Raw genomic sequence first — 18121 nt, 5'->3', positions numbered from 1 at the left:
GATCGAGTCCTCACGATTTGACCATGGAACCACCATCCTTTGAATCAGGATCCCCTCTTCCGGTGAGAACCATTCAGCAATTTTCCCCCTATCGCAGGCCCGAGAACCAGGGATGAATAAATCTGCTACGACCGCTAAACAGTTGTCCTCCGTACTCGTCGAACTCACAAAACAGCTTGAATTGGACTGTAACCATGAGTCTCTCCAGACCGAGATTGTATCTCCCCTTCCAATCCGCCACCTAACTCCCTTCTCGAGTACTTTTATCGAGCTCCAAACAAAACTAGGATTATTGTCTAGTTTTGAGGAAAGGAAAGATCCATGTGCATAATATTTAGCTTTGAATATGCAACTAATGTGTTTTTTTTTTCTAATAACACTAATTAAGCATAATTACATTACTAAAATTTTCGGATAACGGATTAATCATTAAATCATGCAAGTCTTTTTTTTTTTTTGAAGTAAAATCATGCAAGTCTAAATTCTATTTAAATCAAATATTTTTTTTTGTAATAAATAATAATAATAATTTCTCATTTTTTGTTTGTTTGTTACGACTACTATGCCAAACTTTATTCAATTCAAAGAATATGAATATAACACCAAATTAAAAAATTTACTTTTTTCTCTAAAAAAAATTACTTTATATTCTTTTTTGTTTAGTTACTTTATTATATTTTTGGATCTGTCTCGATCATTGTTTAATAACCAACTTAATTATTTAAATTAAAATATTTATTAAACGATTGTTTTTTCTACCATTTAAATTAATTAATTAAGTTAAAAATCACTTATTTTGAGAAGTCAAAATATTTAACTTTATATTTTAAGTTAAACTTTATCAACTTTTAAGCCGTTAAGAACACTCTCAAGTTCATCATTTCGATTTACGATTTTTTTTCTCGCTTTTAACCAGGGGATAGGCCTCTTCTTTACTTTGGTTTTTTTATTGAATAATTTTTTTTTATTAATCTACTACTATGGTAGGTTTGATAATTTCTTTTTTATTTGAAGCTTTTTGCTCTTTCTTGTATTTTTTTTCTATATGGGTTTATCGTGGCCTGCGTCCTTATCATATAGTTTTGTCTACCATTATAGATCTAACTCAATGAAAAAGATTATGAAGTTATTTTTAGAGAAAAATATTATAAAGTCAATTTTGAGCGGAATTTGTTTCCCGCCGTTATGTTAAAAACAGTTTCAAGCATGATCTTATTATAAATTGTAGATGTACTATTTTTTTTCTATGAACGAAATTTTCTCAAAAATAAAATAAAAAAGAAATCTAATTAAATCAAACCGAGCCAAAATTTATATATAATTTTATGTTTTTATATAATATTTATTGTACAATTTTTACTATTTATCTACCCTATATAATAGAAAAGTTATACCAATATACTGATATTTTTACTTGTTTTATTTTTATTATATATTCTTTTCCATATTATAATAAATTTCGATTATTAACCGAGCGATAAAAAAAAAAAAAAAAAATCAGTTTGGTGCGGCTTACAAACTCGGTACAGTTCAATTACTGAACTGACTAAAGCTCATCCCCTATTTACGGTGAAGCAGTTGCGATGGACCGAAACTATTTATAGCCAAATCCTTGTTGGAGCATTGATGCAACATCTATTCATCAGCCACCAGAGTCTATCAGCACCTGCTTCGCCGTAAATAAGGTTATAAAACCGGACCAGCCCAATCAGGTCAACCCGGTAACACACGGACCAGCCCAATCAGGTCTTCCCGTTATTTTACGGATCCGATTTTGACAACCACTTTAGTTAGCACTAAACTTTAAATAATCAACAATTTATACAGAAACAAATTTCCATTCACAGAAATGAACATTTAATTATATGAAATGAAGATGTACATGCAGCCATATATATACACCAGCAAGCACAGCTATATATATGATTTTTTTCTATCTTCAACCTTAAAATGTTCATCTCAGCTCTTAATACATTAGATAATATAAGCTTCTTCCCATCTCGAGTTCGAATTTGTTCAAGAGTCCTGGCCACGGGCGAGATACGTTCAACGGTTTGCCATATTCACCTGATTGAATCAGAAGCCAGGACAGACAATAATCTTAAGCAATTCAGACAGTGTAACAATAAAACTTCCAGACTGAAAAAATCAAGAAAAATTGTCTCAATATTGATAAATTCTATAAATCCCTTTTCTTGCCAACTTCCAACCTCGAACAACACGTAATACGTACACCATTTTCATTACTCACAACACATCGTGTTAAGTATTCAACATTAGCTAGTTATAAAGGTAACAGCTAACGTGTCATTTATAAGTGTGAGAAAATCTTCCCCTTCAATGTTCTCTTTTGGGGTGAGTTAGTCAATGTTGAATACTTAATACATATCCCTTGCACCCAGGGCTGCATATCTGGAGCGTGAAGTTTGTAAGACTGGACATCTTTGGGTGGCCAACAATGGGGTGTCCGACTTCCAACCGATCTGAACAACACGTAATAGCTACACCTTTTTTCGTGACTCAAAACACATCGTGCTAAGTATCCAACATTAGCTAATTATAAAGGTAACGACTAGCGAGTCATTTATATGTGAAAAAATATTCCCCTTCAATGTATCTTTTGGGGGTGAGTTATACTTAACACGTACCCCTGACACCCTGGGCTGGACATCTGGAGCGTGAAGTTTGTAAGACAAGACATCTGCGGGTGGCCCAAGAATAGGGTGTCCAAACATAGGATTAGGAATCACTAATACCATCTTAAACTTGAGTTTAACTCACTTCCAAAAAGCACCTAGAAGGAGGATTGCGTCACACTTGTAAATGACTCGTTACCTTTACAGCTAGTCAATGTGAGATACTTAAGACATCGTGTGTCATGTCTTTAGTTATTGACCAATCATTAATAGTTAACGATGTGTAAATGCCTATTTGGTTCTTATTGTCACTCATTTTTGTTGTTTTATTCTAAACAAAAACACTTGTTGATAGCTATTTTAGAAGGAAAATAAGCTAATATCTATCGGCTACCAGCAATAACAAACAACAAATAGTAAACAATAGCTGAATTAGAAAAGCCCTTAAACAAAATATGGGATGAGATACCGAATCATGAAACCTACATCGTGTGTCGAGTCTTCAATTATTCACTAAGCATAAATAGTTATTAGCAATGTGTAATTTAGTGTTGTTTGGTTCTCCTTCTTGTAACTCATTTTTGGTCTTTACTCCAAAGAGTAGATATAAAGTGTTGGGATAAGTAGGGCTGTAATCGAGCCGAGCCGAGCTTTGACCTGCTCAAGCTCGGCTCACTACAAAATTAACGAGCTCGAGCCTGAGTCGAACTTTGGCTTGCTCAACGAGCTCGAGCCGAGCTTCGAGCTTTTTTCGAGCCCAAAATCCTCTTTGGACTTGGTTCATTAAGAAAATTATCTAACCATGAATTGTTTGCGAGTAAATCGTTAATTATATTTGTGAAGTTTGCTCGCAAATAACTCTTTAATTGTGTACATAAACAAGCTCACAAGCAAAGTTCGTCAATAAATAAACAACATGCTTACAAATAGTTCGTCTATTACTCATTGATTATGTTTGTGAACAAACTCATCTAATAGCAAATGAAATAATATTAAGTTTAGATATTTGTGAACTAACACAAAACTATATAGTTTTCTACAAAACTAAAATTTGTTCATAAATGTTCTAATCGAGCCTGCTCAAGCTCGGCTCGTTTACGAACCGAGCCAGTAAATCGTGCTCACTTACGGCTCGTTTACAAATCGAGCCAAGTCGAGCCGAGCTTTTATCGAGCCGACCACCAAGCCGCTCATGAGCGGCTCGACTCATTTACAGCCTTAGGGATAAGGTACCAAAATAGCTTCACGATTTTTGGAAAAGTGTCAATTTAGCCTCAATGTACAAAATAACACCATTTTAGCCTCGACGTTAGTGAAATGGTGCAATTATAGCCCTGGTTAATGGAACTTGAGACTAAATTTGTACCATTTCACAAACGTTGAGGCGTCAAGTTCCGTTATTCAAAGCTATAATTACATCATTTCACAAACGTTGAGGCTAAAATGACGATATTTTGTACGTTTGGGCTAAACTGATACTTGCCAAAAAATCTTGAGAATTCTTTGATACCTTATAAAGTATTTGCTTAGGATTGAGAAACAACTGCTAATAACAACAACAGCAAACAAACAGGCCCTTAAAAAAACATATAGTACGAATAAAAGTGTAATTTTCAGATGGAAGAAATAACTACCTTTTCGTTTATCCTTATACTCCAAGAGTCTGTTTTGGATCCAACAATAGGACTACCGACGACATAAGGAGGGGGGACACCGGCATTATTCAGAAGTGGAACCCTATCGGAAGTATATTCGTCATCACTGTCATAATACTGATGCGGACCTAGACCTTTGAGCACCAATGCTAATAAGAAAGATAGTCCCTGCAAATGCATTGCATAATGGTCGTGTTATATGATTTATATGTTCCACATGATTGTATATAATATAAATGCAACAAATATGATACTCGTGTAAATGAGTCGTGTCAAGCGGATTATCTCTGTAAATCGTGTTGTCGTATAAAAATTTGAAAGCCCTAAGAAAAACTAAGCCACAGGAATCACGTATAACTGTCAAAGAAGAATAACAAATATGTCTCTTGGCCATAGAGGATGTGGAGAACTTTTTCTTGAAATGTTGGCCTATTACATCCTTGGCCCCTCTAAGTTGGCCATAGAAGCGGATTAACCCCCAAACTTTGTAAATGATAGATTAGCCTCTTGAAGTTGCTTAAAGTTCATTAACTCCCTAAGTCCTACGTGGCACATCAAAATGGAGATTTGGACAAGTTGGAGCACATATTGCTTCAAGAAAGTTCAGGGAGCTAATAGATCACTTTAAGCAAGCCCAAAGGGCTAATTATAACACTTTAAGCAAGTCCACAGGAATAATGAGACATCTCGAAAATTAAGGGCCAACCGGATAATTTGGCCAAATACAGGGGCTCCTGATGTATTAATCATGAAATGTGTGATAAAGCTGAGCTATCAGTTTTGAACCAACTGAATACATGATTAGGGGTTAATTACACTCATGGTCCTCCAACTATAAAAATATAACAAAAATGCCATAAATATTAAATTCTTAATAAGAAATCCATTGTCGTTTAACTTTGGTTTCACCCATGGTCTTTTTGTGGGCAAATCAGCAAACACATTCATGGACACGACACGTGGATAACATGTTATCAAAATTTCGCCACATGAAAAATGAAAAAAATTCGCCACGTGGAACAATAAAGGAACAGTTTTTATTTTCCACATGTCATCTCCGGCAAATGTGTTTGCTGGTCTCTGGACAAAAGGACCATTGGTGAAACCATAAACGACAACGGTGTTCTGGTTAAGAATTTAAGATCTATGACAGTTTTGTTCAACTTCTGAGCGTTGGAAGACCACGAATGTAAACCCCAGGATCAGTGTATGGACGCCTTACACGAAATTGCAGTTGTTTATAAAACTGCAACTATTCAATAAGTTTCAGCCTTTTATGCGACGGGATGTTCAAAAAGTGTTGTGAAACAGAGAGAGAGAAAGACCTGTACAGCCACAATTGACAAGCCTATCCATTTGCACATCTCAAAGTTTTTCCTAATGAAATCTTTGAACTGGTTAAAACTCCCCGATGGATCCTCCGGAAAGTCCTGGTAAGATGTATACCAACAGTATAAGTAAGATGTGATCTCAGAACTCATTTACTAGGAATTGAGGAAAAAAATGAAAAGGAAAGAGGCATACCTTTTCCCAGCTACGATTTAGAAATACATCAGCAGTCACCCCAGCCTCAAGCATAAAGAGCACGAACACAAACAACATATACTGAACTTTGTTAAGGCCAAAAACTAAGCTCTGTGAGTCTCGTACTTTTTTCACATAAAACTCTACGAATTTGAAATGTAAATGCTGAATTTAACAAGCTTTTGACTATTTATAAGGGTCAACCCAGAGAATGCAACTCAACTATTGATGGTATTGGAATTCTAGTATATGAAATACTTAATCGTTCCATTTAAAAATAAAATCAATTCATTTGGAGAACAAGCAGAATTGCAGAATTTATTGCAAGTCGTAACACATTATCTTCAATTGCAGGTTCGGGCTTTGGCTTTCATAATCACAAAATATGTATACGAACAGAAGAGAATTTAAAACAGGAGCTTCAATATATTATTCTCCCGATTTTATATTTAACAAAAACCAAGAAGTACAATGGAAGAAAGGCGACATTCAATTCAACCAAGTGACAATCAACCAAGAATCACGAAGGAAGAAAGGTGAAATTTATATTCAGTTTAACTGGTTTGAGAAAAGGATACTAGATAAAGGCAACAACCATTTGCAGTTTCTGCAGCAACATGACCTATGCAAGTAATCGTGCACAGAGTGACGCCAAGGCCAAGAAAAGCATAAATGAACCTGCATTTAATAAAAAATACAGTCATTAGTATGGTTTTTAAGCAATCTAGAAAAAAGCATCAATATATGTTCACTTCAATTTCAACTTCCGCGCACGGAAATAAGGAAGTAAGCATCAATTTATACATTTTAATTTTTTAGCCGGTCAAGATACCTTAGTCTGCTTAGTTCCAGTCTGCTCATTTAAACAAGCATCCTTGACAAACATCATAAAATAAAGGGAAACTATACAATTTAGCCCTATGGTTATTAGGGGAGAACAAATTTAGACTCCACTTATAAATTGTGCAATCTTAGCACTAATCATAGTTGTTAAAGGCGCAAGGCGCTAAGGGGACTGCAGCCTAGGCTCAAGGAGCGCGCCTGAGGAACACAGGGTACAGAAAAAAGTACATAAATATATACTCTGTTACGAGTTAAAGCATAAACCAAAAAAACATACTTACGATCACACAAACAAGAAAAAACCACATAAAAACATAATACTAAATGTCAGAAACACCAAGTTAAGTTCATACTTTATAGAGACATTATCTATACTTAATGTCTTAACCTAAGTACCTAACTAATGCTGGGTAAATTTCAGCAATGGTGTACAACCTTTGCCTCATTTCACACTTTGATGTACAACCTTTAATTTGTCTCGCTAATATGTACGAACTTATAGGTGACCTCCCACTTTAGTGTATGGCCGGTTAAAATGACTGGTCAACGAAAAGTCAACTCACCACATCATCAATCTCCATCCTAATCATTAATAAAAGTGGGACCCACCAAAGTTCAATTACTAAAATACCCTTCAATGACTTTCTTCCCAAATCATCTCTCTCCATCATTTATTTTTTACAGATCCTTTCTCTCTATTTTTCCAGTTCTCCCTCTAACTTCTCTCTCATCGGACTTAAAAGACTCAACATTTGCAGGATCTCACCCATCTTTTGGGTCTATAGCAGAAATCCAAATCAGTCTCATTGACATTTCTGGAACTGCACATGAGACGAGAGGAGATCGAGGCACTGTTGTTGACTCCGACTGCGACACAAACCACCATAGCTACCAGGAGGAAACTGTATACAGTAGCTTCTGGATCTGTTGTTGGAGCGTCTAAGAACTTCTTGCCGGATGTTTCTATATCAATTTTGGCTGCTTAATCTTCAGTGAGAGAGAAGACCGCGGAGGAGCTTAGATTGAATATGAATTTGTTTATTATTTTTGAGTTAAATTGAATTTGCGGCCAAATATTCTTATTAATAGATTATATTTATCTGCCCAATGGTATATGGAAGGTCATAATCCATATTTTTTCTTAATGGAATGTACAAATAAATTCACTGCTCATATTATCCAACTTATTAATAGTCAGATTTCATAATACATGATTCTACTGCAGAAAAAAAAGAAAAAGCTTTTTCCTTTTTTCAATTAAAACTAATGTTGCTAGATTTTGAACCAGATATGCCGTAAGTTCTGTCATTGAAGATTTCAAAATAGCAAGGGTGTTTAAGGGACACAAAATTTGAATTATCTTGTCTCCAAATGCAGGTAGTTGATTTTAGGGATGTTTCTTTTCATCCATTGTCAAGTTGTTGTGTTCTTTGCACTGGAGCAAAATCATCCATGGGATACTGGTCTCTGATAAACTCTGATGAGAGAGAAGTTAGAGAGAGAAATGAAAAGATAGAGAGAAAGAATCTGTAAAAAATAAATGATGGAGAGAGAAAGGATTTGGGAAGAAAGTCATGGAAGGGTATTTTAGTAATTGAATTTTGATGGGTCCCACTTTTATTAATGATTAGGATGGAGATTGATGATGTGGCGAGTTGACTTTTCGTTGACCGGTCATTTTAACCGGCCATACACTAAAGTGGGAGGTCACCTATAAGTTCATACATATTAGTGAGACAAATTGAATGTTGTACACCAAAGTGTGAAATGAGGTAAAGGTTGTACACCATTGCTGAAATTTACCCAACTAATGCTACTAAACTAATAAACATCCGTTGTCAATCAAAAAGAACACACACAAAAAACTAACAATCATCACACACACACAAAAAACTAACAATCATCCTCAAGATTAATATTGTCCTCTCCATAGTCTACTGTGTGTCGCAGACTCGTAGTTTCTTCTGTTTCCGTTTGAGTGGAGACTATTCTTTAGGTGACTCTGCTCTTAATCCCTCTCTGGTCTTTTTATATTTATGTCTTTTGATATTCTTAGTTAGATCAAAGGTTAAGATTAAGTTTATTTAAATTAGATTAATGGTCGAGATTAACGACACCCTTGAGCCTTGCGTCAAACGGGGCTTTAACAACTATGGCACTAATGTTTTATAGATGGAGAAATTTCTGACTCCATTAACAGCGGCAGAAGCCCATATTATGTTAATTTGGTTCCATGTTTGAGCCACCTAAGCTGCACTGGCATCCATCCATGTTGAACCAAACATTAGTGCTAATATTGCACAATTATATGTGGAGTCTAAATATGTTTTCTCGCAATAACCATAAGGCTAAATTTGTACTTTACGTGGCATAGACCTGAAACCAAATTAATGGGAAATGAGCTTTCGTTGGATATGTTGTTAATGGAGTTTGAAATTGCTCCATCTATAAAACATTAGTTGTTAACATTGCACAATTTTATACTAATGAGTAAGATATTATGACACACTTGTGGAGTGGAGATAACGAGATTCATAACTTTGTTGCCCCCGGTAACTATAGGTCTAAATTTGTACCTTATCCCTAAAAAATAAAAGCATATTCTTCTACTTCTCTCTTATTAACAACTGAAATCTAACCAAAACTAACCACTTTATAGCTAAAATTAGTAACAAAATTCTGGGTACATTCTAAGTCACACTTCAATTTCTTCTGTGGAAAAAACAAGTGTTAAAAGGCACTTTAAAAAGTAAAAAAAAAAATATAAAAGTTAAAAAGAAAATGTAAATAAAAGTAAACAAACCTAAAAAAAAGTTTCAGGAAGTGATTGGTCCACTATGTATGGATCAACAACACACTCCAATAACCAAAAAGAAAAGCTTTCCAAATCAATGCATACATGGATGAAATTTTCATTCCTTTATTAGGAAAAGAATACTGTAAATTGTCAAAATAAAGTTATAAAAAATTGGCCTAATACATCCCTAGCCGCCCAAACTTATGCAGAAAAGTCTAATGAGTCCTCCAATTTTGAAAACGACCGACTAGTCACTTGAAGTTGCTTAAAGTGACATTATTAATCCCCTAAATCCTACATGACAGAACAATAGAGATTTAGACAAGTTCAAATGTGTAACATTTTAACAAGTTCAGGGAGCCGATATGAGACTTTAAATAAGCTTAAATAGTTAATCAATGACCTAATATATCTGTTGCCCCATGTACTTGGCTCAAAACTTTAACAGCCTCCCTCAACTTTCAAAAGTTCTAAATGATCCCTACTTTTGTCCAATTGTATTCAATAAGCCATTGTTTCTCAATAGAATTTGTTGGATGCAAAAAATGAGAAAAAAGTGCTTGCCACTTGTCAAACAGAAAATGTCATATAGACAAATAATTAGGAACTTTTGAAAGTTCACGGGTCAGTTGAAGTGTTGGGGCTATTGAATGCAATTGGACAAGAACATAGGGTTACTGAATGCAATTGGACAAGAATAGAGCATTACTGAATGCAATTGGAAAAGAAGCCATTGGTTCTCAATAGAATTTGTTGGATGCAAAAAATGAGAGAAAAGTGTTTGCCACTTGTCAAAAAGAAAATGTCATATAAACAAATAATTAGGAACTTTTGAAAGTTCACGGGTCAGTTGAAGTGTTGGGGTTGTTGAATGCAATTGGATAAGAACATAGGGTTACTGAATGCAATTGGACAAGAATAGAGCATTACTGAATGCAATTGGACAATAATAGCGGTTATTGATTGCAATTTGACAGCAATAGAACTTTTGAAAGTTTAGGGGGCAGTTGAAGTGTTGGGGTTATTGAATCCAAATGGACAAGAACGGAGGGTTATCGAATGCAATTGGACAAGAATAGAGCATTACTGAATGCAACTGGACAATAATAGCCATTATTGAATGCAATTTGACAACAATAGAACTTTTGAAAGTTCAGGGGGCAGATGAAGTGTTGTCCTAGGCAACAGATGTATTAAGCCTTAATCAATCCGTTTTCAAAGTTCTGGGGCAATCTACATTTATGGCCAGCTGGGTGTGGCCTAAAAAACTCCAACATAATGATTTTCAAACAAAATATTTCCTTTCCCCAAACTTCCAAACAACTATAAATTCCATTGCTCAAGTTCCTTAACCTTTCCCTATCCACAATCACAATGCATAATCAAATCAACATCCAAAACATTGATAACCAGGCATTAATTAAACACAAAAATTTCACCAACATGAACATGAAACAGAAAGCAATCCAAAAATTTAATCACTTATCCTCTTCAAAAATGCCTAATCAAACAAAAGAAGAAGAATCCAAATAAACAAAATGAAAAACATAGAAAGAGAGAGATACCAGGGAGCAAGACGATCATCACCATCATCAAAAGGTAATTCACCCATTTCTCTTTGCCAAGCCCTAATAAGCCAAACCGCATATAATATCATCCCCAAACCCACCATTCCAATAGCAGAATTCAGCAATTTCAGTATCGATTGTGTGCAACTCCTCATTAGCCTCCCCATTCCTTCTGATGATGATCAATACACCGTCGTCGAAGAAATTTCCAAGGTTTGAGCAGATTCACACAAAAACAATTAAAAAAACTCAGGGATTTGCGAGTCCAGGACTCGAGATCGAGGAAGAAGATCGTTTGTATTTTCGGTTTGAGGGACTTCCCTTTTACACATGTATTGTCATTCAGGTTTAGCTATAGTTAGCAAACAGAGTTTAAACTTGATAGTTATATTATAAAATTCAATTTAACAAACACGAGTTGCTGTGGTGTAGTGGTTATCACGTTAGTCTTACACACTAAAGGTCCCCAGTTCGATCCTGGGCAGCAACATTTTTTTTTCCATTTTTTTGGTATTTCTATCGGGTAAATTACATCCATGGCCACTAAACTTTAGACATTTAATATTATACCACTGAATTTCATTTTTTCCTAGTATAGCCACCGAAGTTTACTCATTTAATATTATTACCAGTGAATTTCAGGGTAAATTACACCCATGACTATTGAACTTTACTCATTTTCACATTATGGTCACTGAACTTCATTTCTTTTCAGTATGACCACTGAACTTTACACTTTTTAACGTCGGTGGCCACTCAATTTCAACTAACTTTTCAAAATGAAACGATCATTAACGACCTCAAAATGAAAATATTCAAGAATTAAAGTTGTTCAGAACGATATTTACCATGAAACCATATTTTTTATTTTTGAAAATCATATTTTTCGGAGCTTTCTCTCTCTAAAAATTCACTTTCTCTCTCCTAACTAAACAACACCTAAATGACCTCAAAACGAAAAGTTTTAAGAATTAAAGTTCCTTAGAATATTATTAACACTTTAGATTTTTTATTTTTAACCGTCAACGGTCGTTTTGAGACGTTAAGTGGCCACCAGTGTTAAAAAGTGTAAAGTTCAGTGGTCATACCGGGAAGAAATGAAGTTCAGTGGCCATGAGTGTAATTAACCCCTGAATTTCATTTCTTCCCAGTATGGCCACTGAATTTTACACTTTTTAATACCGATTACCACTCAATTTTAACCAACTTTTCAAAATGACCGTTAACGATCGTTAATGGCCTCAAAATAAAAATATTCAAGAATTAAAGTTGTTCATAACGACATTTACCATGAAACCATATTTTTTATTTTCAAAAATCATATTTTTTGGAGCTTTCTCTCTCTAAAAATTCATTTTCTCTCCTAACCAAACAACACCTAAATGACCTCAAAACGAGAATTTTCAAGCATTAAATTTCCTTAGAATATTACTAACGCTTTGGATTTTTTATTTTTAGCCATCAACGGTCATTTTGAAGCATTGAGTGGCCATTAGTGTTAAAAAGTGTAAAGTTCAATGGCCTTAATGTAAAAATAGGTAAAGTTTAGTGGCCATGGATGTAATTTACCCTATTTCTATGAATTGTAAAGGTCCCACTTCGATCTTGGGCAACAACAATGTTTTTCCAATTTAGTATTTCTGTCAATTGTAGTGGTTATTAAGTAGAAATATGATTAATAAATGTTTACCCTTTTTATCCTAGACAGTAACATTTTTTAAAAATTTTGGTATTCCTGTCTATTTATTTTAAGATTTTCAACCGTTATATCCGGTATAAGTAGGCATAAAAAAACAGAGTAACATTGTCATTTTATCACATTCCAGTTCGATCCTAATCAACAATATTTTTTTTTCAATTTTGGTATTTCTGCATATTGTTGAGTTAATGGTCACAAAAAAAAAATAGAGATTTTATAATGATTTCTTAAAATAAAAAGACTAAAACATTGTATTACCGAGAAAGATGAGAACTACTAAATTATCTAGCCTTTTTATCCTAGGCAGTAACATTTTTTTATATTTTTTTGGTATTCATGTCTATTTTTTAAGATTTTCAACCGTTATATTCGACTAAGATATATTTGGTTAAAAATCTAAAAAATAGACAAATGGATTAAAGGATTAATGGTGATAAAAAATAGAGATTTTATAATGATTTTTCAAAATAGAGAGACTAAACAGTATATTACGTAAAAAGATGAGGACTAATAAATTATTTACTTTTTTTTCATCTTGTACATTAACAATTTTTAAATTTTTTTTTTGGTATTTCTATCTATTTTTTAAGATTTTCAACTGTTATATTCAACATAAACATGCATAAAAAAAAACAGAGTAACATTGTCATTTGTATTGCATTATGGCTGTCCCAAAAGCTAATATATGTTTGATTAAAAATCTAGAAAAATAGACAAGGACTGAACGGTTAACTACAATTGTTTTTTTTTTAATTTTCATATTCGGCTAAGATATGTTTGGTTAAAAATCTACAAAATAGACAAAAAGATCAAAGAGTTAACGGTGATATGTTTAATTTTCATATTCGGCTAAGATATGTTTGGACCAGAACCCGGCAGTTTAGTGGACCTTATATCGTTGCAACATTCGCGTCGCCCACATCGTGTTGATGCGTCCCTAACCCGATGGTCAAACGATCGCAACATACCGCACAATGGTTGGTCCGCAACATAGAGGGATTAAACAATTTATTAGGTAAAAAAATGACAACTAATAAATTATTTTTTTATTGAGATTGAGAGAAAATTCGACTATTTGTTTTTTTTGGAAGAACATAGTATTATTTTTTAATGAAAACTTTGTACCGCACAATGGCTGGTCCGAAAACTAAAATATGTTTGGTTAATAATATAGAAACATAGATAAAGGGACAAAAAGTTAACGGTGACGAAAGGTAAAGTCCTTATATTTTTTTCAAAATATCGTGATTAAACAGTGTATTACGTAAAAAAAAGTGGGTAATAAATTATTTACTCTTTTTATTTGGATTGAGAGAAAATTCAACCAATTTTTGCTTGGAAGAGCGTAATATTTGAAATTTTTGATGAATGAAGAATATATTAGACCAAAAGACCAAATAATTTATTTACACGCTAAACCTTAAACCTTAATTCTCTTGCATTTATAAAATAAGAGTGGTTGGGGAATGGTCGTACGTGACAAAAATGGAGAGTTTATAGCTGGTGCTTCCGGTTTCATTGACGGTGTCCATACGGCACGAGTTATTGAGGCATATGCATTGCGCTCAAGCATTATATGGGCATGTGACAATGATCTGGAAAGAGTTGAATTTGAGACAGACGAAAGGGAGTAAATCTTGTGATCTTTCTTTATTTGGAGATTTAATAGCAGATTACAAGGAATTGATACATAATAAAAATTTTAGGGTAATTCATACACCGAGGATAGCGAATAGAGCAACTCATTCAGTAGCTAGGAATGCTCTTTCCCATGCTAGTTCTTATTCTTTTTTTACGAGCCAGATTGGCTTCAGAATGTAATTCTTGAGGATTGCTATGTTTCATTAATATAAGGTTATGTTTTTCTTCAAAAAAAAAAAAAAATATTTTCAACAGTTCTTAGTTGGTCTTTTAAGTTAAAATTTGAGGAGAGTTAAAAACTAACTTCAACGGTCTTTTAGTGATTTTCCAGTTTACTAAGCCCATGTTTGGCAATAACTTTCAACACTTAAAATTAATACATTAAGTGTGTATTGATTGTAAGCTTATCTAACAACACAACTTAAATTTTTCAACTAAGTCACATAATTACTTATTCTGGTAAGTCAAAAGATTTAATTGTGTGCGAGAGCGAAGGTTTTTTTGTTACAGTTTTGTTCGTCCAAAAATTGTAATCCTTTGATAGTGGAGATACCGATGTGCTTGGGCTGCAATGGAATATGATTTTCGGGTTTGCAATCTGGTGGATCTGGAAAACCAGAAATAATAGAATTTTTTATAGTAAAGGAGGTTCAGAGTTGGAATCGGAGTTCATCGTAGGACGGGCATGGGAGTACTGTGTGGCTATTAATTTAATCTCGACTTCTGGCATGAGAGGGAAAGAGGAGAGATGTATCTGTTGGAGGCCACCCGACGGGGACTGGGTTAAGATGAACACGGATGGCGCCAGTAAAGGAAACCCGGGCCCTGGAGCTGCAGGAGGTGTTCTTAGAGATGGAAATGAGAATTGGCTAGGAGGGTTTGTTGTTAACCTTGGAATCTGTACTGCCTTCCTAGCCGAGCTATGGGGGCTTTATTTTGGTTTAAAGATGGCGTGGAACCGGGGATACAAGAAAGTTGTTGTTGAATTAGACTCAAGCCCCGCTCTTATGCTTGTGACTAGTAGTTCGAGTGTTCACCATCCTCTAGGATGGTTAATCGCGGATGTTAGGAGATTCGGGATCGTAATTGGCTAGTTCGTTTCACTCATACTTACAGGGAAGGAAACAAAGCAGGTGACTGGATGGTAAATTTCATAGGCTCTTTCATCTTGGGACATAACGAGTATGGTGCGCCTCCTGCAAGCCTCCAGGATATTCTTTATGCGGATCGGACTGGCCGAGCTTCGGCTAAAATGATCAGTATCTAGCTCAATTTTCTCTCCTCGCTTTCTTGCTTTCGCTTTTGTTTTCTGTTTGCTTATCTGGGCTTGTAAGCCTTCCATTCTTATAAAAAAAAAGATTTAATTTAAAAATTTAAGTTGAACATTATCGACTAATATTTTTAAATTCAATACTTATTTTTAGTATTTATCAAACAATTATATCATTTATTACTTTCAACATTTATAATATTCAACACTTAAAATTCAATACTTATTTTTTCAGCACTTAATTTTAAGTTTTATCAAACACCACCTAAGAGTCTCTTTATCCTCCCTATTATTGAGGAGTCTCTCTCCACTCATAGTACACTTATATATTTCATTTTTTAATAATAAATTATTATTTAGGGGTCTCTCTCCTCTCATTGTTGGTAAATATAACAATACTTAATAATTTTAATGATAAAATAATAAATAAGCAGTGAATATGATGAGTATTGCTGGAGATGATATGTATTAGTCACTCCTCAAATCACTAAGAGTCAATTGTTTATATTATTTTTAGAGAGTGGACTAAGAGCATCTTCTACAACCTCTTAGTTTGGTTTTTAAGTTAAAATCTAAGGAGAGAGAGTTAAAACTCATATACAATAGCCTCTTAGTGGCTCTTCAAATCACTAAGAGCTTCTCCATCTTCTCTATTAATAGAGAGCCTCTGTCCACCTCTTAGTGTCTCCTTACATCATTTTTATTAATAATTTATTATTGAGTAGTCTCTATTCTCTCAATATTGGTAGGTATATCAATAACTAACAATTTTAATGATAAAATAATAAATAAAAAGGGAATGTAAGGAGTATCATTCGAGTTGATATGTATTAGTCACTCTTAAATTACTAAAAGTTAATTATTTATATTATTTTTAAAGAGTGAATTAAGAGTCTCTTGGTGATACTTTAATTTTGTTTGAATAAAAGGTCAAATTGGCCCCCTAAACTTGGCATGCAAATGTCAATCTAGCACAAATCGATCTTTAGATATCAAATTAACCCATGATAAAGAATAAAGGGTCAAATTAACCCATGATCAAATCAGCCCTAAAAAAATATAATATATTTTATATACCTAAATTTTATCATGCTTATATTTTGATACTTGAAATCTATTTTTATAATTAAAAGATGTTGAAACGTACTAATAAAGGAAATCTCTAAAATTCTTCGAAATAAGAGTATGAGCGATGAATAATTAATTCTAATAGAAATCCTCAAAACAGATGCAAAAACTTCATTAAACTCTCAAAATATTTTTTTTAAAACACCCTCAAAATAGTATTAGTGCACCGCTATTATGCACTGACAAATTGTTGTACGAAATTTATTCTTTTATTTTTTTAAATAACTTTTTTCTAAATTTTTAGCTAATGAAATAATAATAATATTATTTCAAAATAATAATAATAATAATACTAAGTAATAATATATACACAAATAAATTTTGGATATATTTTATTTATAAAGAGAACATACTCAATTTTAGATGAGATAATTGAATTTATAATTTTAATTGTATTAAAAAAAGTTAATTTTTTATTTGCTAATGAAATAATTCTATTAAGTGATAAAATGCGAGAAAAATAAATAAAGACCAAAATTGCAATAATAAAATAAATCTCTAAATATTCTCCAAATGGGAGTATGAGTCACGAACAACTAATTCTGATAGAAACTCCTTAAAATAGAGATAAAAGAAACTTACTAAACCCTTCAAAATAGTATTGGTGCATCGATATTATGCATTGACATATAAAGAAATGTGTCAACGCCAAAGTGTTATACGGTTGTGCATAATATAATAGTTTTTATGTATAAAAATAGATTTCAAGTATTAAGTATAAACATGATAAAGTTCGGGTATCAAAAATATATTATAATTTAGGGTTGGTTTGAACATGGGTTAATTTGATCTTATACCAACTTTAAGAATTGAATTGATACCAAAAATTGATTTGAACGAAATTGACACTTCATGCCAAGTTGATGGGTGAGAATTTGACTCATTATTCAATTGTTTTTATAAGAATAACAAGAGAATAAGTCTTTCACCTATGAAGCCAAAAAGTGTAAGATATTATTACGCTCCTTGTAACATAAACCTCAACTTAAGAAACATGAGTTGCTATGGTGTAGTGGTTATCATGTTAGTCTTACACACTAAAGGTCCCCAGTTCGATCCTGGGTAGCAACATTTTTATTCCGATAATGTTTTAATTCAATAATTTGTATCTCTTTGAGTAATTCGTTTTGCTACTTGTATAGATAACTATCACTTTAAGTCTCATATGGAATTCTACCTTTTATAGTAGTGAGAGAAATTATAGACGGAGAGTTGATGTTTAAGAAATACTACACATTGGTTATAATTAGAGTATTCCGATCATTTTCTAAATTTTTTTAAGTATGTCTCTAAATGTCTTCAGACTAGATTTCATTGTAATATTAATGTGAAATCCAGTTCACTTTGACATACGTTTAAA

At 33.3% G+C, this 18121-nt stretch overlaps 1 protein-coding gene and 2 non-coding genes across 3 annotated transcripts; 2 read left to right on the top strand and 1 right to left on the bottom strand.

Annotated features, from left to right (window-relative positions):
- Positions 1 to 1840: 1840 nt before the first annotated feature.
- LOC136230525 (tetraspanin-19) lies at positions 1841 to 11361 on the bottom strand. The gene is made up of 6 exons (XM_066019605.1): positions 11021 to 11361; positions 6394 to 6493; positions 5816 to 5896; positions 5617 to 5721; positions 4271 to 4459; positions 1841 to 2067 (listed from the first exon to the last, which is right to left on the bottom strand). The coding sequence occupies exons 1-6, from the start codon at positions 11188 to 11190 to the stop codon at positions 2047 to 2049; spliced, it is 666 nt and encodes a 221-aa protein (XP_065875677.1). The 5' UTR covers positions 11191 to 11361; the 3' UTR covers positions 1841 to 2046.
- Positions 11362 to 11440: 79 nt separating this feature from the next.
- Positions 11441 to 11513, top strand: TRNAV-UAC (transfer RNA valine (anticodon UAC)). Its single transcript has one exon. It is a non-coding gene; the product is annotated as a tRNA-Val (tRNA).
- A 6246-nt stretch (positions 11514 to 17759) lies between these two features.
- On the top strand, positions 17760 to 17832 carry TRNAV-UAC (transfer RNA valine (anticodon UAC)). The gene has a single exon. It is a non-coding gene; the product is annotated as a tRNA-Val (tRNA).
- The last annotated feature ends 289 nt before the right edge of the window (positions 17833 to 18121 follow it).

This window comes from Euphorbia lathyris, chromosome 5 (assembly GCF_963576675.1).
Source record: "Euphorbia lathyris chromosome 5, ddEupLath1.1, whole genome shotgun sequence".
Lineage (NCBI taxonomy): Eukaryota > Viridiplantae > Streptophyta > Magnoliopsida > Malpighiales > Euphorbiaceae > Euphorbia > Euphorbia lathyris.
Note: the sequence above shows the minus strand (reverse complement) of the source record. Positions and strands in the feature narration are given on the sequence as shown.